Source organism: Mustela lutreola, chromosome 3 (assembly GCF_030435805.1).
Source record: "Mustela lutreola isolate mMusLut2 chromosome 3, mMusLut2.pri, whole genome shotgun sequence".
In the NCBI taxonomy this organism is placed as follows: domain Eukaryota; kingdom Metazoa; phylum Chordata; class Mammalia; order Carnivora; family Mustelidae; genus Mustela; species Mustela lutreola.
In genome coordinates this window covers 190,030,235-190,055,478 of record NC_081292.1, presented here as the reverse complement: position 1 = coordinate 190,055,478, position 25,244 = coordinate 190,030,235, and the positions used below count along the sequence as shown (strand labels likewise).

Here is a 25,244-nt window from a genome sequence, read left to right as displayed (position 1 = left end):
TAGCAGATGCTGTCAATGGCCTCTCTGTATCTTCTTCTCATTTTACCATTATAAGGCATTTTGTCCATCCAATGTCTGCACTTCATTGCTTGAGGGCTCTCTCTTGATGTTTGGAACCTGCTGGTAGGCAGGAAATAACACAGAATTAATGATCCTTGGAGCAGTCCCATTCAATGACTAGAGAACACCAGTGTGTAAATATCCCAACTCCTTTGCCCTGTCAATGAACTATCTTGAGAGTGAGTAGTCTACACTGGCTCTCAGAGTTCCCTAGTGGGCCGAAACTCCGGTTGTCCATAGTGCTTGGTAATGCATACTTTATTGGGGTGCCTCATAGTGTCACTTTCTAGTGTATTTTCTTAGAAACCTTTCCAAATAGGCTTCTTTCCCTCAAATCCTTGTCCCAGGAGATGCTTCTAGGGAAACCATCAAAGATATTTTCCTGTCCACTTCTATATATAAAAGTTCTAATTATTCTATCAGAGTAGAGATACTACAGATAGTGTGAGAAAACTCTAGGAAAGAAGACTGATGAAAATTTGGTCAGATTAAAAAAAAATTGAAAAATGTAAGAGGTGGACCAAGTTAAATTTTGCAGAAAATGGATTTTTTTTTTTCCCACTCTCTCTACTACAGGTAGTGAAAATGACCAATATTACTCAGTGCCTAGTCAGGAATTCTTTAGGTTCTGAAGCCTCCTGAAATATGGGAAAATGTGTTATCAATTTTTTCAGGATCAAAACTTCAGTGATGTTTTTTCCTCCACTTTCTATTGACCACTGACTTCCTACACATCACACAAAATACAGGGAGCCACCAAAGAATTTTTCACTCAACATTTTTTATTTGAATTATGTGCCATTTTCCCCTCCCCTTTAGGGAGTGGTTAGTCAAGAGAAAGTCTAGGCAAAATTACACTTTGGCCAAGAACACCGTTATTGACTTGATCATTTTTGTCCTTGTTTCCCAGCGAGGAGCTGAAGTGCATTTAGTTCCCTGGAATCATGATTTCACCAAGATGGAGTATGATGGGCTTTTAATTGCTGGAGGACCGGGGAACCCTGCTCTTGCACAACCACTAATCCAGAATGTCAAAAAGGTGCAGTAAACCTGGGGGTGGTATCTATCTGCGTGAGGTGGAGGGAGTCTGTGTAGCTGGAAAGGCTGGAATCTCTTTTAGGTGTTCAGATATTCTTTAGCTCCTATCTGTGACCTCTGAGGCAGTGTCAGCAGATATTGTATGGGGGGAGCCAGTGAGGAGAGGGTCCCAGAGGAAAAAGAACCTTTCTTCAGGCAGAGTAACTGGGATTGTGTCCTCAAGTGAAGAGAGCTTGAGTCCAATCTCCAAATGTGTCTTTCTATACAAATGTAAAATGGCAATTCATGTTTCTCATCATGGCCTGGGGGCCTATAATACCCTCGAGTTTCTGAAGAAATATCAAGTTTTGTTTAGTTTGAATATTAAGTACATTTTAAAAAATTCTAACGGTACACATTTGTCAGTCATATTCTTATTTATAGTCTAGCTTTTTATTCAATTCTCCTTTTATTCTCTTCTCCTTACCTTTTTAATTAAGAATAAAAGAGATGTTTCATTTTTATTCCATCAGAGGCAGCATCTTTTTTTTTTTTTTTTTTGGAACAGTACTCCTGGCTAATAAAAATTCTCCCTGATTTAGATTTTGGAGAGTGACCGCAAGGAGCCATTGTTTGGAATCAGTACAGGAAATTTAATAACAGGACTGGCTGCTGGTGCCAAAACCTACAAGATGTCCATGCCCAACAGGTAAGACAATTCTGCGTCTGTTTACAGGTCAAACTGGTTCTGAAACACCATTAATAACTAACTGCAAAAGCCTTAGAGAACTTATGTGCCATTTTCTTCAGAAAAAACCAGATAACTGTACTATTACATGGTTCATAGTTGTCTGACTCCCCGATACCACTTTTATTGCATTTTTGAAAGGCAGCCTTCTCTAACAATAATGTTGCTGTGGTTTAAAGTTATTTTCCTTCCCTTGGCATAAATCGAGGTTATTATGCTCCATCATATGATATTCCAAAGGAAACTTCTCTGCCTTCCAAGCTAAATAGCAGAGTACTGATAACGTTGTAAGACTCAAGAGCCAGGAAGTCTTCAGATCCTCTCCATTTTGCTTCCTTACCCTGCATGATGCCAGTTTATTCAACATGGCGCTTTCTTCCCCCATAGCCTACTCTCTTCGTAAAGTGTAATTCAAAGTTATTCAGGACAGAGTTGTCATCTCTTTATCATTTCCCAAAAACTCTCCTCTGGCTTTAAAATTACTTATCTTCCTTAACATAAATTGTTATTTGTCTCTCCGTTAAGCTCATGAGCCACTCTTAACTTTTTGTTATGAGCTCAGTTCTCCCTTTGTACTGATTGTAGAAGTTTAATAGACCTGGTATTTAACACACAGCAAAGCTTCCTGAATTGATTTTTGTTGCTAAAATTATTGGGATTAACAATCTGTGACTTTTTTCACAAAGTAATTTCCACGAAGCAATTGAAACTTTCACATTTTAATAGGATTTTCTCATCCACTATTTTACAATGAAGGTGTTTATCGTCTTCACTTTTCCTTTTCCCTATTCTTTTTCTCCTTTTTTTCTCCAGAGGGCAGAATCAACCTGTTTTGAATCTCACAAACAGACAGGCTTTCATTACTGCTCAGAATCATGGCTATGCCCTGGACAACACCCTTCCTGCTGGCTGGAAACCACTTTTTGTGAATGTCAACGACCAAACCAACGAGGTGAGTGCTCTCAATAAACCTGTTCAGTTGGCAATGAGTAAAGCAGGGCTTTTCATACTCTGTTAGCCAGACACCATGTGTGTGTGTGTGTGTGTGTGTGTGCGCGAGAGAGAGAGAGAGAGAGAGAGAGAGAGAGAGAGAGAGAGAATATGTGTAAGAACTCTTTTTATAGCTTATTTCCCATCACCCTCTGCTTTTTAAAAAGTTACTTCTGTCTTATTCTCTCATCAGTTGGCTCATTGAGATACCCTCTTTGAGTGGTTAATCAGTGACTGACTTCCACGTTCATTGCTAATGGACAGCTGGTGGAGATCTGTTTGGGCCTGTCTGTGTGGGTCTCTGAGACTTACTTGGCTCTGAAGTAGCCTTTGAGAAGATCCTCAGAGAAGAAATCTAGGAGTTGGAGATAAGAAGAAGATTTGAGTTTATTCTGAACAGACCCTGGGAGGGGGTCACCCAAAGGCTATAGACCAAATCAGTTTTTTTTTCCTTCTTTTTTTTTTTAATTTTTTAATTTCTATTTATTTATCTAATTATTTAATTATTTAATTTTTTAAAAAAAGATTTTATTTATTTATTTGACAGAGATCACAGGCAGGCAGAGAGGCAGGCAGAGAGAGAGGGGGAAGCAGGCTCCCCGCTGAGCAGAGAGCCCAGTGCGGGGCTCGATCCCAGAACCCCGAGATCATGACCCGAGCTGAAGGCAGAGGCTTTAAACCCACTGAGCCACCCAGGTGCCCTCAAATCAGTTGTTTTTATGAAGGAACCACATTTGGTTGAGTCTTTGTTGGCTTATTTTTATTATGACTGTTAGCTGTTGGAATGTCCTTGAGCATTTAACTCTTTTTTTTCTTTGAACTTTATTGTCTGCTGAATAATACATAGCCCTGGTTGACAGTCATTGTTACAGAAGGAATTTCTCCTATTTCTTGTTCTCTCAGGGAATTATGCATGAGAGTAAACCCTTCTTCGGCGTACAGTTCCACCCAGAGGTCAGCCCGGGTCCCACAGACACTGAGGTATGTTAGGACATGAGGCCTATTGTACAGTTAATTTTTTTAAAAAATCAGAAATGTATTTATGTGAAAACTTGAGAAACAAACATCATCACCTCAGATGATTTAGGTACAGAATATTTTTCAAGAAGAGTGCCTTGATAACACATGTATATTGCATTAAAATTTCCCCATGAATATCATGGAGGAAATTTCTGTGTTTTTTAAAATTTAAAGTGGGAAAGCCCTGAAGAAACCTGACGCGATGTTGTTTTTATTTAAATCGTTATCATTCTAATATATTTAGTTCTGAAATTTACAATTGTTGTACTATGCAAATGAATTCCCTCTTGCTCTCTTGTTCTCATAACTGAAATGAAATTTTAATCCCCCATCTGTGACTTCACAAAAATCCCTATGGCAACTGGTTGTGTAGCCAGGAAGAGTGAATAAACAGCAGCAGGAGAAGGAAGAAGGGCAGGGGTACTCGGAGGGGGGAGGGCATGCACACACATATATATGAGTCAGATGGCTTAAGAAAAGAACCAGAAAGAATGCTTAGAGGAGTTTTGTTTTTAATTTAAATATTTTTATTTTGTGTGTGTGAGCTTTTGGTTCAGTGCTCAAGGTCACCTTTTCAAAGAAGAGCTTGTGGTGACACAGAAAAGTCTGGAAAGTCTGGTGTGACTTCCTCTCCCACACCTTAAAGCCTCTCTCTAGTAGTAATGCTGACAGCTCCGCCCTATCAGCACATACCCGAAAGACACCCAGGTGAAATGAGGAGAAACAGAATTTTCCCTCTGTAAACTCTATTTCTCATTCCTGAATTGGCTTTTCAGATATATATGTTCTGTTCATTTTTTAATATTTTTAGGACGTGATTCTTAATACCTCAAATCAGTATAACATTACCTGCCCATGATGAAATGCATAAAGAAACTTAATTACATGGATTTTTTTGGCCTAATACATGCTGAATACTATTTTTTTTTCAAATTTCAAATTTAAATATTTTGCCTATAGTAGTACTTCATATTAGGAACATTGAAATTAAGACATGCAATATTAAGTAGCGCTTAATCCTTTTTTTTTTTTGTCCTGTCAGATAGCTGTAAATGAAATTGAAATTTGTCATGTCTAGTGACACAATAGTAGTAAATTCATTAGTATAGTTTAAGAATAAGCTTTTGAGGTATTTTTTGAGCTGATAGAAATTTTCAAAATCTAGTTATTTCTAACTTTAGGATGTATAAGTAATATAGCTTTAATTTCTTTTGTATAACTAGAGTTTTATTTAGAAGGATCCATTTAGAAGAAAATAACTCATAATTAAGGGGATGAAGCATGACATTCTCAGAAGGCATGATCTGAAATGTTCATTGTCTGCTGAAAACTTGCTTTTGATAGGATTTGAAGTGAACAATGAGAAATGTTTATTTGATCTAATTCTTATAGTAGTAAATATTTAGTTTTTGCCAATTTTGGCAGAAAAGCAAAAAACAAATGTTGTATATGAATACTTATCCTAAAAAATTATTTGTTATTTATTTGACGTTCAAATTTAACTGGGTGTATATATTTTATCTAGCAACCTTATGAGTTTTATAGCTTCTAACTAGTTGGATCTTTTTTTTTTTTTTTTTCCAGTACCTGTTTGATTCTTTTTTCTCACTGATAAAGAAAGGGAAAGGTACCACAATTACATCTGTTCTACCAAAACCAGCTCTGGTTGCATCTCGAGTTGAGGTCAGTATATGTGGATTCCTTTCTGGTTTGTGTATTTTTGATTTTTTCTCTATCATATGATAATTTTTTAAATGAATGATGTTAACCATTTTAATGTCTGTAAAAGACTACTGGTAATATTTTAATTACCCATTATTTTAGCATCTAATTGTTTAGTCTGTTCTTGGTGTGTTCACTGGAATTTTCATGTTTTTGATTTAAAATTATACCTTTTACAGTTTGCTTCTAGAAATTTGTAATACAATAATTTAATAAACAATAGGATTTTAGTTTACAATTTGACACATTCTGTTACTTAATATACTATAATTTTAGGTATGATTCAGATACAGTTCAGATTACAGAATCATTCATTATAGGTGACAGAAATTTTATTTCAACTAAAAGAATTATTGGTCATCGTGAATAGAAAAATATGATTTTACCTATTAAGAGCAAATAGATAAGGAGTACTATAGCACAAACTTGAGTCCTTCTTTGTGTGAATGTATAGGTTAGTATGATAAGATTTCTACACATTTCCTTCAAAGTTACACTACATATATACCCACATGATTATTATATAAAATTTAGAAGAATGTGTATATAGTTTCAAGTATATATATACAGATTGGCTTTTTATAAATAAAGGTAATTGAATTAAATGTTTACATGAAATGATAATTTGAGTTGGATGACCTGTTTTAAGGATTTCCATGGTAGCCTCTTGTCCTCAGATGGAAATGATGGAGGTAGCCCACCCACTCCGTGTGGAATCAAATTGTGGGTTCTTGGTAAGCAAAGAACCCATGTACTTCCTGCATAGTGTTCTTCTCAGAACCTCAACTCACGTTCTTCAGATGCTTTTTTTTTTCTTAATGGTGAAGAAAAAAGATATAATTTGGGATTTTGCAGCACCTTCGCATGTGGTAGGCATCCAATAAGCATTTGTTGAGGCAAACCAAGCTTCTCAAGTCCTTGTCTTTTGCAGTGACCAGGAATATCTTTCTCCACTGAAGTCTTTAGCACTTGGGGCTAAAGAATAAGAAGAATCATTATTTGCTTGGAATCCTATGTATGATTTATAGAATGTCAGTATATTGTCAAGACATGAGCTTTTTCGTCTTGCATTTTTCTGTAAATATTTCTGGCACAAACAGTAAAGGTGAAAATGTGAATATGAAGGTGCATCCATGGGCCCCTTGTCTTCTGTGTTTTCATTCATTTGTTATGGAAGGCCCAGAGTCCTGCTTTATCTAGAAGAAACCTATGGAGTATTGAATGTAATACATTTAAGTTTTAGAGAGATTCTTGTCACACACACATACACACACACACACACACACATAGATGTGTAGATTTTCATATATATTTATGTAGTAATTTTTAGATATTTATGTATCTTTAAATAAAATGTAGACCTCTTCTCAAAATTTTTTACCTAAGTGAAAAAAACTTCATGACCATTGGAAATTGCTTTGAAATTAGAGATTTTTAAATTGTTTGTGTTTTTCCTGATGAATCACAGACCTGTGCTGCAGAAAGAAATAGTACATTATATGTTACTTAATTGAATTTGAATTTAAAATGTTAGCCTTTTTCTTCATGTGTTTTTTGAAACATTGTACTTTAAATCACGATGTAAACCTGGACAATATAGATAGTCTTCCCTGCTCTTGAAATTGCCTCTTTTCCCCATCTTGCTAATCAGAGCAATGCCATTTTCTTATTGCTTACAGGTTTCCAAAGTCCTTATCTTAGGATCGGGAGGTCTGTCCATTGGTCAGGCAGGTGAATTTGATTACTCGGGATCACAAGCTGTAAAAGCCATGAAGGTGAGAGGTTTCTGTAAGAACTAATATACTCCTTTAATGAGTCTAATTAGTATTTAGATAAATTTAGATTTATGACACTACCTCTTTTCAAAGTCACTGTAATTGATTTCCTTAACAGTTTCTCACACATCTTACATTGAAGAAATTTAGACCACATGTGAAATCTTCTACTGTCTCAAACTTTTTTGCACGCCCGTAAATCAAGAATGTGAGAGTGATCTCCAAAACTACCTGTTACCACCAATTTGTACTGAAAACATAAAAAGCCATGTTTACAGATGTTGCTCATTTCTTTTGAGGCAGTGAGCATTTAAAATATATTTGTCTTTTGTGTGAAAGAGGGAATTTGGGGATCCTTGGTGCTGTAAGATATTGTAAATGTTCTAGAGGATACTTCAGGCATCTCTGTGGTTGACATGGCAAGATTAAGTTGATGGAGCAAAGGCAGCAGATGACTTTTGCCCAGCTTTAGAAGTTATTACCTGTCACTAGGGGACCCAATTTAACCATTTATGACTTGGGTTGATGACTGAACAGAATAATTTGGCGGATTATCATGTAGAAATGAGGATTGGATACTCAACATTGGGAAAAACACCCTCCCTGTTCCTTTGAAGTCTTTCAAGATCTCTCCAACCCTTTGTCAGCAAAACAAACCTTTAGAAAAATTTCACTGTATATGTAAGGTATTTCTAAGAAAGAGCTAACTTGGCTTCTCTTTGGTGTCCTTATTTCCTTGGATAGTCCTCATTTTGGTGCTAATCAGCCATCCAGGGACAATGTGAGCTTTCTGTGACTTTGCCTCTGGCTTTGTAGTGTCAAGCCATGCACCAGAGACCTGGCTAGGAGAAAGCCACACAGACAAGGTGGCGGGAGACTAGGACAACAAACACAGAGAAACAATTGGCCAGAATTTTTCTTTTTTCCATTTTGTTGTATTCGTACTCTATACACAAAGATTTTCACCTGACAGTTCTGTTGAAAAAAATAGAATGCAGCCCCCGATTAGTTACTCTTCTTTCCATATATTTTTATATTTTATTGCCCTTTTCCATACATGCATGAGTACACACACATACACACATATGTTTTTTGTGCACGTTTTCAAGGAGTACTTTATTTTATTGTATTATGATTCAATTTCCTTTTATATAATTAGCGGATGTCCAGTGGTTTAGATTGGTTAGAATACAATGTAAGTGTGTTCAGGTTTTATAAATACAATTAAGCAGCCTATGGTTTTTTATCCTAGTTGGTAGATTTATAAAGAATTAATATTTTCATAGCCTATATATTTTTATGTGCTTTACATTTGTTAGGTGAAGTTATATATTTTAACCAAATAGAAATTATTTGTGATAGTATTATGATTAATGAGGAAGTTAGTAGAAATGAATTTGTGGACTAAATATTTATTTACTTATTTACTTATTTATTTTAAAGATTTTATTATTATTATTTTTAACTTTTTTTAAATTTTTATTTTTTTAAAAATTAAATTGATTTATTTATTTTCAGGAAAACAGTATTCATTATTTTTTCACCACACCCAGTGCTCCATGCAATCCGTGCCCTCTATAATACCCACCACCTGGCTCCCCCAATCTCCCACCCCCCCGCCACTTCAAACCCCTCAGATTGTTTTTCAGAGTCCATAGTCTCTCATGGTTCACCTCCCCTTCCAATTTCCCCCAACTCCCTTCTCCTCTCTATCTCCCCATGTCCTCCATGCTAGTTGTTATTATTTATCTGACACAGAAGGAGAGAGAGACACACACACAGACAGACAGAGAGGGAGAGCATGAGCAAGGGGAGTGGCAGACAGAGGGAGAACAGAGGGAGAGGGAGAAGCAAACTCCTCACTGAGCAGAGAGCCCCACTCGTGGCTCAATTCCAGGACTGCGGATCATGATCTGAGCCTAAGGCAGACGTTGAACTGACTGAGCCACACAGCACCCCTATGGGCTAAATATTTAAAAATAATCAGATGGTGCATGTATTGTAGACAGAACTATATTAGAAAAAAAAATAATAAAAATGTATTAAAATAGTTTGAAATAATTTTTAGTTTTAAAATATATGGACACTCATCACAGTCATTTATGGAAACTTTACTTATATAATTTGATTTACAAAAATAGTTATATCCATTGTATAAACACATTCAGGAAAATACAAATATATTTAAAACTTTTGGTGATTTTCTCTAGTAGTGAGACCTTCTGTAACTTCTATTGATGATGTGTTCTTAGTTTGGACTTTATTTAAATTCCATGAAACAAAATGGGACCAGGGAGGGAGACAAATCATAAGAGACTCTTAATCTCAGGAAACAAACTAAGGGTTGCTGGAAGCAGGGGGTGGGGAAGAGATAGGGTGGCTGGGTTATGGACATTGGGTAGAGTATGTGATATCTGCTATTGTTAGTGCTGTGGATTGTGTAAAACTGATGATTCACAGACCTATACCCCTGAAACAAATAATATATTATATGTTAATTTAAAAAAAATCCTCCCTATATTTTAAATGGATTTGCTTATCTGTATGTATTTGTTCAAAAATTTCTTAATAACACTTTGAAAACTGCTTTCTTAAAATCTTGAGAGATAACTCAAATGGAAGAAAGGGCTAGAACTTGAATCACAAGACTTGGATTAGAATCCTAATTTTACCATTTAATCAGCTAGAAGATCTTTGGCAAGTCATTTAACCTTATTGAATGTCAGTTTTTTCATCTGTGAGGTAGAGATTTCTCTTGTAGTCTTTTTATAAAAATCAAATAAATTGATAAAAAAGTATATTATAAGTTTTAAGGCACTGAGTATAAAGTAATATGAAATATATTTAATATTTCATTCAGATCCTTCCCCAAGGACATATAGGGCTTTCAAGGATGATTTCTATACTCTCATCTGAGTATTTTGTTGATGTATTAGGAGGGTTCTAAATTGACCTGGTAATAGGTAAAATAATAAGAGACAGATGGCCATATTTTATAACAATTATTTTGTATCACCCTTATCCCAGGTTATAAAGCTATTTATCCTTTTCATAGCCTACATGAGGAATTATTTTTGAGATCTCTGCAGATGTCAGAAATAAGATAGAGCTATGAATACATTTATACACATGCAGACACGTGACATTTTTATTTTATTTTTTTTTGTCATATGGTCATTTTCCTTTAATGTAGTATGTATAAAAAGTTATGTATAAGCCCCTTTGTTAAAGCACTATAGCAGTCATGAAAATCTAAAAAGATGGAATCCAGCAGAAGGCTCCCAGTGCTTCCAGTAAGGGAATACATCATCTGGTATTTTACATGTACACTCTATGTTGGTCTCTGACAAACATTGGAAAGGGAAACTTCTTGGATGTTGCCTCTGGTTCCATTTTATATTTTATTAATTTTTAAGTTTTAAAAATATTTTAGTCTTTTACAGCCAACTCAGTAGTATTCATAGACCTCTAGTCAAATTCTATAGAAATCAACTCCAGTTTTGCTTGATACTTCTAGCAAGGAGTTCAGGGTGAACCTTGTGAGGTAACCAGTTCTTTTTGAATAGTTCTATTTTCAAGGAATTTTTTCTTTCCTCTCACCAGACGTTTGTCTTCCTTTACCCTCCATTATATTCATTAGTCCTATTACTGATCTCGATAGCCCACAAACTAACCTAAAAGTTTTGTCACCCAATACAGACCCTTCAGTTGAATATGGTGATTCTCTCCTTTAGAGCATATGTTCAGATTTTGGATCCTTTTATTTCTTTCAGGAAGAAAATGTTAAAACCGTCCTGATGAACCCAAATATTGCATCAGTGCAAACCAACGAGGTGGGCTTGAAGCAAGCAGATACTGTCTACTTTCTCCCCATCACCCCTCAGTTTGTCACAGAGGTCATTAAGGCGGAACGGCCAGATGGATTAATTCTAGGCATGGGTGGCCAGACAGCTCTGAACTGTGGTGAGTTCTTTTAAGTTTAATTGCAGAGTTTTGGTCCATGCACTTATGTGTAATATTTTTTTGACTCTAACAATTATGCTCTGTGTGTTCGTAAAAGCTTTTCTTTAATGTGTGAGGAAGCATTTAGCAAACAGCCACCTGAAAATGTCATGTGATAAATATTACTGGTTTATTTCACAAAACAGCTGAGGTACTTTAATGCTCTGGGGTGGCCAGGGGAGAGCTCCCTGCTCCATTTCAGCATATTGCTTTTCTCTTGACCAGCAAAACCCTGAGGACTATTATATATAAAAAATGAGAATTAACATTGATTAAATGCTTTGTGCTCTTACCTGTTGGCCCAGTAGCATTTGGCTTTCACACATATTCTCATGATCACATAGATCAGTCTCTCTACCACCCCTTCATGCATCTGCTGAACCCAGTACTCTGTCCTTTTTTCAAGACTTCAAATCTTTGGAGCTGGATCATGAATGAGAATCTCATGAGCTAGTTAGAGTAAGAAGTTGGTGTAATAATTTAAATATCAAATATAAAAGTCTTAGCTAAAGTCAGATGGCATGTTAGTGGAAACATTATTTTGTATCTATCTGGGTTAAAGATCATCAAAATAATGTTTCCATTAACATGCCATCTGACTTGGGCTAAGACTTTTATATTCACTAGGATTATTTAAATAAGAGAATCTCATTATAAGATTGGACCTTAGAAGGAAAGGGAATATACTAAAATTTAGAGGTTTACTGTGTCCTGTGATTTTTATTATTGAGATAATAAAAACCATTTGGAGAAGGTGGTAATATAAGTAATGTCACCAGCAACATATTTTGCTTAAGTGTTTTCAGAATTTCTCTTTCAATTTTTTTTTTTTTTTTTAAATCTTAAGCACCCTTCTATTGTGGACTGAGGTGGCTTCCTGGAGCTAATTTTAAGGTTCAAAAAAGTTGTATTTCAGGTGTCTGTTAAAAAAGACATAAGAGTTTGAGATTTTAAAAACTGATTATATTTGGTTCTTCTGTAGGAGTGGAACTATTCAAGAGAGGTGTACTCAAGGAGTATGGCGTGAAAGTCCTGGGGACCTCAGTTGAATCCATTATGTTCACAGAAGACAGGCAGCTGTTCTCAGACAAACTAAATGAAATTAATGAAAAGATTGCTCCAAGCTTTGCCGTGGAATCAGTAAGGAATCTTTGTTCTGGAGAAACAAGACTGTTATTTGTCTTATGTTATAGGGAGAGTGGTTTGTCATGCCTAAAAATGATAGTTAAATTATTATATTTGCATGTATTATCTTCCAGAAATGTGTTAGTACTTCAGAAACTTTGTGTATTAATTGCAGCTTTCCATGCTGAAATGTTTGGGATAGGTATTAATATTTTATGAAAAGGGAAGCAAAAGCCCGGAGACCAAGTGGTTTATCAGTGGTTGAAGTGCCATTGACTATCAGATCTCCTGACGTAAAACAAAGGGCCATGTCAACTTACAATGCCAAAGTGATTTTTGCTTTCTGGGACCCGTTACATATCTTGTATGTGCAAATGGTTTGCCAGTGGGGAATGACTGGATTGAAATTTTCTTGTTAGAATGGAATGAATATTTAAAAATGAAATCATCTAGAAAAAGCCACTGGATCTAATCAATGAGATTCATGACTAAGAAACGTGTGGCTTAGATGTTTAGGGAGGAAAGATGATTTCTTCTTTTTGTTAATTATTTTCAACTGTAGCCTGTGCCTATTGATAGGCTATTACAAGGCACCAAGATAAAGTTGGTTTGCTATATATCTGTTTCTGTCCCTGACTTTATTCCTGTTTTCAGACATGTGGTCAATGAAGTGGGGGTTCTGGAGGCAGTTTTTTAAATGCAACTTTCCCATTGCAAAAGTAGGCAAATTCTTAGGAAACAGGGCAAGTACTGCTGGGACAACTAAAATGGACCACGCACTTTTCAGAAAAGAATGCTACCAAGTACATACTATGTTGCAGAGCTGTCAGTCAGGAATAGTCCCAGGATAGCTCTGCTGAACATTTGGAAAGCTCCTGCCATACATTTATTCTTTCATTGCCAGATTTAATTATGTCCTTGCTTCCTCAGGATGAGAAACAGGCATATGGGAAAGGTGTAATTACATTCCCATTGGTAGTGTAATAATATTCCATGACAGAAAAATATAGCCACCATATGTTGTATTCTGTAAGTTTGAAAAAAAAAAAAAATCCAAGCTTCTGGGACTACTCTCTGACTGAACTTGAAAAATGAAAACTCTCTTTCTGTACAGTATTCCTAATGGCCTGTTGCAGTAATATCAAGTTCATTTTGGCAGTAGAAACCCTTGTATCATTAAGAGATGAAGACTTTTAAATTGAATTTAAAAATTCAATATGGCTCCCATTCTCAAATTCATAATGATTATTTCAGTTTGGGCCATTGTTTCATTTTTTTTTTATATGACAGAACAAAATTTACAATAAAAAGATAAATGAAAGCCTTTGCTGTGTATTAAAAAAAATAGGATTTTTTACTTTAAATTTGTAAAACTTTACTTCTTTTTCAGAAGGAAATGAAAGAATAATAGAGCATTTCTGTAGTCATTCTTCCCAAAGAAACTGACTTACCTGAATTGCTATACTTTCTTGATATGGTCTTTTCTGCTAGTGTGGTCAGCTTTTAAGACTTTGAATCTTTCTCCTTGCTAGATCGAGGATGCTCTAAAAGCAGCAGACACCATTGGCTACCCAGTGATGATCCGTTCTGCCTATGCTCTGGGTGGTTTAGGCTCCGGCATCTGTCCCACTAAGGAGACCTTACTGGACCTCAGTACAAAGGTTTGTATTTTCACAGACCAAATTCTTACCAACCAAGAAAATGGATTCGATATGCCCTTTCAGTTAGAGAAAGTTATGTAGATGAGAAATGACCTTTTCTCTATTATTAAACCACTGTCATGTTTTCTAAAAGTATCCAAAAGATGGTACCTTTGGAAGGGAAATGCAGTACAGTTATTTACATTGGAACACAGCATTAATCCAGAAGATCCTAGGAAAACTGATGGTCACTCTGACTATCGGTGATCATACTAACTGATGATAGTCACTTGATCTTTACTGTACTATTTGATTTCAGCGCCATAAACTCAATTCAATTCCATCTCTCTCTGCTTCAGAATCTGCTCCCAAATACACATGATGCTAAAATATATTTTAGTGATTAAAAAAAGTGAATGTGATGTCCCATTTTCTACTATTTTTTGAAATAATATGACACAGATAACATCTAAAGTGAAACAAAACACATTGAGTAATTTGGCTTTTCCTCAAAGTCAGGTGTTTAAAATATATACAGTATAAACCTTTTGGTATCACGAATGAATGAGCTCTCCCTGCCAACTGCTGCACACTCATCTAAGCAAAAGTGAGATCTGAGTTTTCAAAATTTGTGTTTTATCAAAATAATTTTAATATATTACTGAATACATTAAACAAATACATTCTTAAGTATTAAAAAGAAAATTAAGATGTGTTCCAAAAAATAAATTAGACATTATCAAAGAAAACATCCTCCACAAAAGCAAAGAATTTTGCCCATGCTCTCTCCTTACAAAATAGAACAATGCCTGGTAGTAGGGGTCTCAGTGATTGCTGGCTGAATGAATGAATATGTGTAGAGCCAAGAGGCCCGTGTACCTTGATGGTTGTGGACATGAATCTCACAGGATTATTTTAAGAGTTACTTTGCAGGGGCGCCTGGGTGGCTCAGTGGGTTAATGCCTCTGTCTTCAGCTCAGGTCATGATCTCAGGGTCCTGGGATAGAGCATGGCATTGGGCTCTCTGCTCAGCGGGGAGCCTGCTTCCTCCTCCTTCTCTGCCTGGCTCTCTGCCTACTTGTGATCTGTCTGTCAAATTAATAAATAAAAATCTTAAAAAAAAAAAGGAGTTACTTTGGAGAGTTCTGAGTAAATACTATCTGTTATTATTTACTCTTTAGTATGAAACAAAGTGCAGCCCTTGAATTGTCATAGGATTTTGAGAACAGATAAATAAAATTAAATATATTTAAACATCTATAATGACAAACTTACTTGTTATCAGCTTGGATTTAGTGTTTCTAAAGTTGCCAAAACAAAACCCCCAAAAGGAAAATATATCAATATAAATATTTCTTTCTTTCTTTCTTTTTTTTTTTTTTTTAAGATTTTGTTGATTTATCTATTTGGCAGACAGAGATCACAAGTAGGCAGAAAGGCAGGCAGAGAGAGAGGAGGAAGCAGGCTCCCTGCTGAGCAGAGAGCCCCATGCAGGGCTTGATCCCAGGACCCTGGGATCATGACCTGAGCCAAAGGCAGAGGCTTTAACCCACTGAGCCACCCAGGTGCCCCAATATAAATATTTCTTGTTTCCATTCTGGAGTTATGAATCATGTATTTAAAGAAAAGACGTGTTTATAGAGGCAATTTTTTTCCCTCTGGTATATTAGATGTTCTCAATATTTTCAATACTAGTATTCATGTATACTTATTCTCTATTAAAAATATATTTTTAGAGTGTAAAAATTCTGAATACTGAATTGTCTGAAAAGGTTTACAGTGAAAACAATTTCGGAATGGAATAGTTTTTAACTATTTAAATTCCTTAAAATAATAATAGTGAATTGGATTTTTTTTTTTGAAAAACATAGCTTTTCCATTCAAATAATTATTTTTATCATTAATTCTTAAAGTACTCCTTATTCTCTTGAGATTATATTTAGCACCTTTCGAAGTAGTATTAACTCATCTAGGTCTCAAAATTCGTCTTTGTATAAAATCTAAGACTGGAAAGAAGGAAGTTGAGGCAACAGGTGAATTTGATCTCAATTGTCCTTGTGTCTAAACATCCAGCCCGGTCCATTAGAATGCAGAGAGCTTTCCCCAGTCCATACCCTTTGTTTCCCAGACTTCCTCTTTTAGCATGCAATTCTAATGACAGATGAATCATTATTAAATTGTTCATGCTGGCTACAGAGATTTCTAACCACTTTGAAAACCTCATCATCAGGCAGCTGTGGGGACAAATGTGTTACATTTTCAGTTGGACATGGGAGAGCCTGTAGTGTTGACTGAGGTTAAAAAGATAGTGTTGAGACACATTAAGCGCACACACACACCCCCAACTAACACTGAGTTATTTCATTATACTTCCTGCTAATAATTAGAAAAAATTCAAAGTACTTTCCCCAATTGCTTTCTCTTCCTTTCTCGCTGCTGTTGCAAATCAAAAATACTACAAGACAAAGGGGGCCAATTCTGTCTTGGATATTCAGACACTAAATGTCCTAAGGTCAGAGACAGTCTCTTTCATATTTTGGGTTCAGTATTCTATCCACCATTGGGTACGCAATAAATACGAAATGATAATTATACTAATTCATATCTGTTTAATCAGGCACACATGATATATGACTCAGGGTATTTAAGCACTTAGGTGGTGATTAACCATAATAATAGTCGCATATGATTCTTCTAATTCCCAAGTTTCGTATGCCATCTTGGCTAACTGTTTACAACCATCATTATCTCCTTTCTTCTCCTCATCAACATCAACTGACTTTTATTGTGTATGTCACTGTACAAAACACTCTCAGCTATTTTAGAGAAAACCAGAGTCTTTAGACTTATTTTTCTATATTTATTCGCACTTATCACATTTTCTGGTTTTACAGAAGCCTTGCTGCTGAAATAATTCCATTTCCCTCTGCCTGATTGCTCAATTATTTTCTCTTTTTCCTAAATTAGTTTGATTTAATGTCATATCAGCACTTTGAATGGCAAGCTTCAATAATGTAAATCAAGCGCATTCACTGCAGGATGCTATTCCTAGTACCTCACTGATTTTCTGACACATTGTGCCTTCTGGAGCATGGAGGAGGACGGAGACCAGGCTTCAGACTTTGATGCTGACCAGGATTTAGGCCAGGGCATTTTGCCAACTGTCCATGTCTAAACCAGTGCCTTTTCTGACTCTATGGTGTCTTTTGTCACCAATTTCTAGGCCTTTGCTATGACCAATCAGATTCTGGTGGAGAAGTCAGTGACAGGTTGGAAAGAAATAGAATATGAAGTGGTCCGAGACGCTGATGATAATTGTGTCACTGTCTGTAACATGGAAAATGTCGATGCCATGGGTGTTCATACAGGTAGGCAAAGAATCTTGAGGAATTACAGTAATGCCTTCAGTTCATGCTTCTGATGACCCACAGATGTCTTTACTAAGGTCTTTTCTTTAAATTACTGTTCTTAGCTGACAGACTAGTGATAAAATTTTACACAAAATCGTATTTCTTAGTACTGAAAATAACCTCACATTAATTTTGATCTTCTCAAAAACCCTATGAAGTAAGGCACGTATTATCCTGATTTCATTTGAGGATGAGGTTATATGTAAGGAATGTAGTGGTGGTAAAATCTGTAAGACTTGCTGTTGAAAAGTAAAAAATGAGGATAAGAAGGCTTAAATCAGATGAAGATATTAGTTACCAGGTGAATAAAACAAATAGCCACAAGTAATAGAAATAGGAGAAATAAGTTTTTTAGGAAGAGGAACTAGTTAGATGAGAGGGCAAAAGGGATGACTTAGGATATAGAAATGCTAACTTTGAGGCATGCATGGAATTCTCAAGAAGAGGGTTGATACTATGGAGCTGGAATTCAAGAAAGGGGGATACAAATAAAGAAGTTGATAAAAGTCATGGGAGTCATTGGTGTGAAGGCCATAACTGAAGCTGGAGGCATAGACTAAGTATTCAAGGGCATAGACATAGAAAGAAAGACAGTAGGGTCAAGGGCTGAACTTGGGACCTGTTTAGATTTACAGGGCATGAGTAAGAGGAAGGGTTAGTGTGGAAGAGAAGGAAGGGAGTGGTAGGAAGAAAACCAGGGTAGTACACAAGTAAGCCAACGCAAGAAAATATTTCACAAAAGAGCTTTGGTTTTGGCTTTATCAAATGTGAAATGTCAAGAATTAGGAATTTAATGTGGGTTTTTGGACGTTCAAGAGGACAGTTTCAATGCAAAGTTGTTTATGGGAGCCATATTGAAAAGAACTCTATGGCAATGAGGGATACACAGAATTGGGAAACTTTCAAGAAGTTTAGTCAGGTGAAGAATAAAGAGATGTTCTTCTGACTGGCGGTGTGGGGGGCAGGAAATCTGAGCATGTTTGTGGGCAGGAGGGATGGTGGCTAAAGACTAAGAGATTGAATATACAAGGGCTATGATTCGAGAGGGGTGAGACAATGGAAAGGGATGAGATGTGGAAAACTGAGGGATGAGCCAGTCTGAGTGAAGAGAAGATGATCATTTACAGAAGAGAGAACTTGAGAGAGAGAGAGAGAGAGAGATTTTGAGATGAAGAGTTTGATTGAAGATTGAAGAAGTTAATGTCAATCTGGTCAGTAGATGACTGAGGCCTTGATAGCTAGATGAACTTGGGAGAGGTTAGAGGGGTTTCTGTCAATAATGTTTCAGAGTAATACAGGCAAAACAAGAATCAGAGGGGAGAGTATCTGCTGTGCCTTTTATGTACCCATCGAGACAGTAATTTTCCCAACAGTCCTTTAGACTAATCTGTGTCTTGTATCACACAAATAAATTCTAAGTCACTAAAGTTAGTTATTCAGATATGGTACCAAATAACAAGTGTTGCTCGATGTACAGGTGATTCAGTTGTCGTGGCCCCTGCCCAGACCCTCTCCAATGCAGAGTTTCAGATGTTGCGACGTACTTCAATCAATGTTGTTCGCCACCTGGGCATTGTGGGTGAATGCAACATTCAGTTTGCCCTGCATCCTACCTCAATGGAATACTGCATCATTGAAGTGAATGCCAGATTGTCCCGAAGCTCTGCCCTGGCCTCAAAGGCCACTGGGTAAGATCAGAATGATTGACCATGTGTTTGCAGATTCTTCACAGATAGTTTTGGAAAACTGACAGCCAGTGGAAGACTGAGCTGCATTTACAAGCTACAGTCCCCGTTTCTGTATGCTGGCTGCAAATCATTTAGGACCCTAAGGACATGCTTATTAATGAGCTTGCTGCCAGATTGAGGCAAATGATATTGCTAGCTGGCTTTGTTTGCTGGCTAATCATAAACTAATCAAAATCTGGGTGGTCAAAGCAGGCTGCAAAAAATCTGCTTCCTAATTGCACTTTGCAGATATTGTTAAAAAGTGAGAATTAATTCTCAATTTTAGTCCTCAACTGGTTTCTTCAGGTGTTTAGTACATGGTAGGTAACTAGTATAGTTTACTTGATTCAAACATTCAATAAATTGTTTTATTTTAGCCAAACTCCACAGGACCAAACACTGTAGGGTTTTTCTATAGATAAATATTGCAACCAAATAAATGAATTTGCTACCCATTTAAAAACTGCCAGTGAGCATAATTGGAGGGAACATTAACTAGTACTTTTTTCTATTAATATACTTAGCACATGGCATTTAAATTTCATGGCATTTTTGCTTAATATGGCTCCACAGTGCTGCGTGGAGTGCCAGTGCAGTGTTGCCCTGAGCAAGAGTCAGGAGACCTGTGTTCTCCTTCCAATTCTCCTATTGACTTTGGACACATCATTTATTGTCTCTATCAATTTCCTCATCTGTCAGATGGGGGAGATATATTAAAGAATCATATGTAATCCTACAGTTCTTTGAATTATTTCCTCAAATATAATTATCAAAACTATCTAGTTAAGTTACTACAATGTTAGTTTTGTAAGGAGTCCCAAGCTCAGAAATAATTTGGAGACAAAGCAAGGACCTTAGCTTGCAATGACTACATTTTCTGACCATTGCATACCCCATAATACCAGCTAAGTCTTCCTGTCTTCCTAGGTGCAGACATCTATATATCTTTTCAGAATAATATTTTTCAGATTCTTATCTTAGCCGAGGCTCTACAAAAGTGAGCACCTTATCAAGGAAGTCATTGATTTTGGATTAAAGAGGTGAAGGTTGTCAGCTGTTGCCCTGAATGTCAGGCATAGAGAGTGAATTCTTTTGTGATCCGTGCCTCTCTACTTTATCATGACTCACACTATTTTATAAGTGGCTATTAAGTCTTCATACAGAAGAGAGAACCAGATGTGTTTTACATACTGATGTGGAATAATACCAGAATTTCTAAGACCAATTTATGTCTTGGGCTGCTTTTAATGCTCATTGCTGAAAGAAAAAAAAAAAAAATCTCCTCTTTTATAGCTACCCACTGGCATTTATTGCTGCAAAGATTGCCCTAGGAATCCCACTTCCAGAAATCAAGAATGTTGTATCAGGGAAAACATCAGCCTGCTTTGAACCTAGCCTGGATTATATGGTTACTAAGATTCCTCGCTGGGATCTTGATCGTTTTCATGGAACATCTAGCCGAATTGGTAGCTCTATGAAAAGTGTGGGAGAGGTGAGTCTTTGGTTTACTCCTCTATTTATTCTTATTCTCAGCTATTTTGTCAAATATTTAATATCCTTGAAAGTCTTCAGGTTTCCTAGATACTGGGTTCCTGATTAAAGGATATATGGGAATTTCATTTCCTCCATGGTGTTTCAACATCTCTCTGACTACTAACATAAGGCATTTGTTACATGACCACTTAATGGATCTTAAAAGCTTCTAATTAAAAGGAGAAGCTATATATGTGGGTGTATAATATATTTACACATATGAAAAACACATTTTCATAAATAATTGAGCTATAATGTGTTTTATAATCAAATCTAGAAAATAACATGATATAAAGTGGCATACCAAAAAGTCCACTGCACTGAGGTTAAGAATTTAATTTTAATCTGTCCACACACACTGTGGCTTTGCCCTCCTTAGACCTCACTTTCTACATGTCTAAAAAGAAGGGGCTGGACTAGAAGATCCATGTCACATCTAGCTGTAAAGTTTAAAATTGGGATATGAAGCCCTCTTTGATTATATTGAAATGGTCTAAGCTTTTAGGGGCTTTAGACTTTTCATAATTTTCCTTTTTATGGTATTTGAAATTAAAATTAGCTTTTGATTAATCCATCTTCAAAGATGGAGCGCTCCTCAGTATAAGATGAAAGAAAGGAATGGAGACCCCCAGTCTCTGACAGTTACTCTCTTCCCTCCCCAACCAAGGGCTTTATTTCTGCTTGCATCTAGTCAGCTTGGAGAGAGCATGAGCCTTGGAACCAAATGAGCTTGGGTTTTACTCTTGGTGTTGCCACTTACCAGTTACAGACACTCGTGGGAGACACGGGTCCTCAGGTTTTCCATCCGAAAACTGGAAAATGATAACACATATCTTGGGGGGTTCTTATAAGGTTTAGGATTAATACATGTAAATTTTTAGTAATGTCTTTTAAGGTAGATTCATAATGAATCTTCAGTAAATGTATTTCATTAGTATTGTTGTCATTGTTTATGGGTAGAACTTTTTTTTTTTAAAGATTTTATTTATTTATTTGACAGGCAGATGCGTGAATCTCAATCTCTATCAATGTATTGACCTATCATCTATTTTATTTTATCTCATCTTTGTCTTTATATGGTCAACATAGGAGCTCTTCATCTATGTCTAGATATCTAAACTGGTTAGACTACAGAGCAAAGAACTACTTATGACCTATTTTTCTATATTGGCCTTTATTTGCCCTATGTTACAGCTTATTACCTACCCTCAGACTAGCCATTGCAGAAATACGCACCATCAATCACAGGAAGTGCAGCTTAAATCCATCAGCAATGCAGGAGAAAAGAGAAAAAAAAAAGACATTTTACTGCTCAATCATATTCATGCATGCAAGGGACCATTATTATTATTTTGGTTTCCTTACTTTCCAGGATATCAATGCAAGATTTTAAAGTAATGACAGATAAAGAAAATTTAACCTTTTAAATTAAAATTCCCTACTAGTTGTGTAAAAAAAAAAACCCCAAAAAACCCAGTAGTCCTTCCTAGCTGCTTTAAATCTTATTTTTCCTCTCATGCTTCATGGTGCACAATAGAATTAAAACTCAAATGCCATGAAGTTTTGTTGGTAGCTTTTCTGCCAAATAAACAACTGTTACTTAGTTTATTTTGTAGGAAGTATCCCTTTTTCACATTGATTACAGTAAAATTTATAGGCCAAGGAATATGAGATAATTCCTGTAATGTTTTCATTAAAGGGACATTTAAGGGACATTTGTTGTGTGAATATTTCCCATCATACATTTAATTCAACTCAAGTTAGGAAGCATTTCCATGCAAGATGCAGAATAAGATGTAGATATTTATTATGTGTTATCTGCAGTTGGTAAGTTCAGAATATATAAATAGAACCAAATGTAATATGAATTCAACTGTGGTGAAAGTTAAGATACAGTATTTACATACAGGTACTTTGATAATGGAGAGGAATAGGGTCAGAGAATAGAGTTAGGGCCATGTCAGTTATTCCAATGAAAAATGGTGAAATTTTCACTTAATGAAGATGAATTTTAACAATATAAAATATTAAAAAGCACAAACTTTGAGCAAATACAGTTATGTACTCCTTTATTATTATATAGGTATGTTAATTTTTCTTTCATTGAACATATTTTACATACCATTATGTACAGTATACTTACAAATAATTATTTATGGCGAGTTACTTATAGAACCCATTACTTTATGGCCAACTTTTAAATATGTAATATTTATAAACTGTATTAAATATTCCAGAAATATTTTCCTCATTTGATAGGACTGTAAAATATTTCATTCCTGGCAGTCTCTCTCAGGCTTAGGCTAGCAAGTATTAGGACCATGTTGTGTACCCCTTCAAATACCCCTATGCCTCGCAAGTTGCCTATTTGAATTGGACTAATATTTTATTTACCTCGGTACTTGAAAATCTTCCTTACTTCTAATTAAATTGGCAGCAGAGTGAAATGTTATCTGTTTGGCTTTAGCTATCTTTGAATATATATCTTGTCACACAGTTGACATGAAGTTTTATCAAACCGACACGAATGGGAACCTGGGTCTATTTGAGGAATCTTGGAAGTTTACTGAAGGCAACATTGTCACTGTTATTATTTTAAGTTGGAGACCAAAAATGCATAGCAATCTATTATTCCGTGGAAAGATTCAAAGACAGTGTTTAGCCACTGAAAATAACTGGTTAGGCTTGAAGGCAATTTAAGTTTAGTTCTGAGTTGTAACTTGTCCAAATGAAATCACCACATGGTCTTCCTAATTGATTCGTGTACAATCAGCTGTAAAGATGGTGGGAAAACACGTCGAATTTGTCCTGGGGAGTTTAGACTCCGCCTACATTCAAGATCTGAATCTGTCAGTAATCATTATAATTCTGAAGGTTTTATTAATATTAATGCTTAGTTATAAAGAAAGCCAACCTGTCTTGGATTGTGACTGATAACCCATCTGGGAATAGTTCTGTTTTTGTGTTAATATATGTCTGACTTCTCTTTATTTGTTTTCTGTTTTAAAGAACATTTGCATAAAAGCAAGATTTTTATTAAGAAAGTGTCCATATGCTCTTTCCATGTATTCCTTAGTTTAATATTATGATTCAGAGCAGGTGCAGGCAACTTCCTCAACAGTCCCAGCAAATAAAGCTAAATTCCTGGTGTGGCAGACGACTGACCTAAGATTGTTAAAGACCCATTCTATCAAAACCATGGAGAAAAGGAGAGAGAAAGAAAAGTAACAATAATAACACCTAAATTTCAGTAATAATCTTATATGTTTTGTTCCTACATCTTTTCTGAAGAACATCTATTTCTACTTCTGTTTCAGATTCAAAATATATAAGCTCTTTTTAAAAATACATGTTCTTAAATGTGCATTACAGGTCATGGCTATTGGTCGCACCTTTGAGGAAAGTTTCCAGAAAGCCTTAAGAATGTGCCACCCATCTATAGATGGCTTCACTTCCCGTCTCCCAATGAACAAAGAATGGCCAGCCAACCTAGATCTCAGAAGAGAGCTTGCGGAACCATCCAGCACCCGTATCTATGCCATCGCTAAGGTAATATGTGATAAGGGGCCCAGAGCGACTGTTTCCTTCAGAATATAGCTAACCTGGACTTCATTTTTTTATTTTTATTTTTATTTTTTTTAAAGGATTTTATTTATTTGAGAGAGACAGAGACAGAGACAGAGACAGCAAGACAGAGCATGAGCGGGGAAGAGAGGGAGAAGCAGGCCCCCCCGCAGAGCAGCGGGGGAATGTGATGTGGGGCTCGGTCCCAGGACTCCTGGATCGTGACCTGAGCTGAAGGCAGACGCTTAACCAGCTGAGCCACCCAGGCACCCCGACAACCAGGACTTTAAAGTAAAACTGAAACATAAAATGGTTCTGAATTCAGGGATTTGGTGGAAAAATATAATTTTCTTCACTAGCATTATACTGAAGACTTCTGTGGCTTTTTTCAGATTATTCTATAATTAATGAAATATTACCCCCTCCTTTAAAAATTTGGTTTGAACCTGGCCTGAAGAACACATAGATAAAATGTTCCTTCCTTTTAGAATATATCTTATCAATACTCTTAAGTAGGTCTGATTGTATTGATCTGCCATTTCTTATCCCTTGGATTACTTGTTCCTTGAAAATGTATAAAATTGTATTTTAGAAAGGAAGATGCATAAAACAGTATCATTTAGTACATGCTACCTCAGACTTTAGAATAATCTTTATTTGCATCATTTTCTGTTTTTAGAAAACAATGACTATAAAGATCTTCAGTGATTCTAGGCTTTTTTGTGTAATTATTTTATCGGTCTTATTTTTAGAACAAAAAAGCCCTACAGTTCTCACTTCCACCCCCTAGTTCCCTTTTATGCAAATTAAATGCCATATTAATCTCCCTTCATGTTTACTATGCGTAGGGTTTTGAAGTTTCAGCTCATCTGATTTTATAAAAGGTGACTTGGGCAGCTGGGACCTGTCTG

General features: G+C 36.0%; 1 protein-coding gene across 1 annotated transcript in view; it reads left to right on the top strand.

Annotated features, from left to right (window-relative positions):
- The window catches only part of CPS1 (carbamoyl-phosphate synthase 1), a 125,380-nt gene that overhangs the window by 34,592 nt on the left and 65,544 nt on the right, over positions 1-25,244 (top strand). The window contains exons 8-20 of the mRNA XM_059168149.1: positions 971-1,099; positions 1,680-1,786; positions 2,639-2,777; positions 3,719-3,796; positions 5,420-5,518; positions 7,237-7,332; positions 11,106-11,295; positions 12,317-12,474; positions 13,992-14,120; positions 17,323-17,467; positions 18,987-19,197; positions 20,530-20,728; positions 24,142-24,318. Of these exons, the coding sequence (XP_059024132.1) occupies positions 971-1,099; positions 1,680-1,786; positions 2,639-2,777; positions 3,719-3,796; positions 5,420-5,518; positions 7,237-7,332; positions 11,106-11,295; positions 12,317-12,474; positions 13,992-14,120; positions 17,323-17,467; positions 18,987-19,197; positions 20,530-20,728; positions 24,142-24,318 (1,857 nt within the window). The remainder of the gene's footprint in view (positions 1-970; positions 1,100-1,679; positions 1,787-2,638; positions 2,778-3,718; positions 3,797-5,419; positions 5,519-7,236; positions 7,333-11,105; positions 11,296-12,316; positions 12,475-13,991; positions 14,121-17,322; positions 17,468-18,986; positions 19,198-20,529; positions 20,729-24,141; positions 24,319-25,244) is intronic.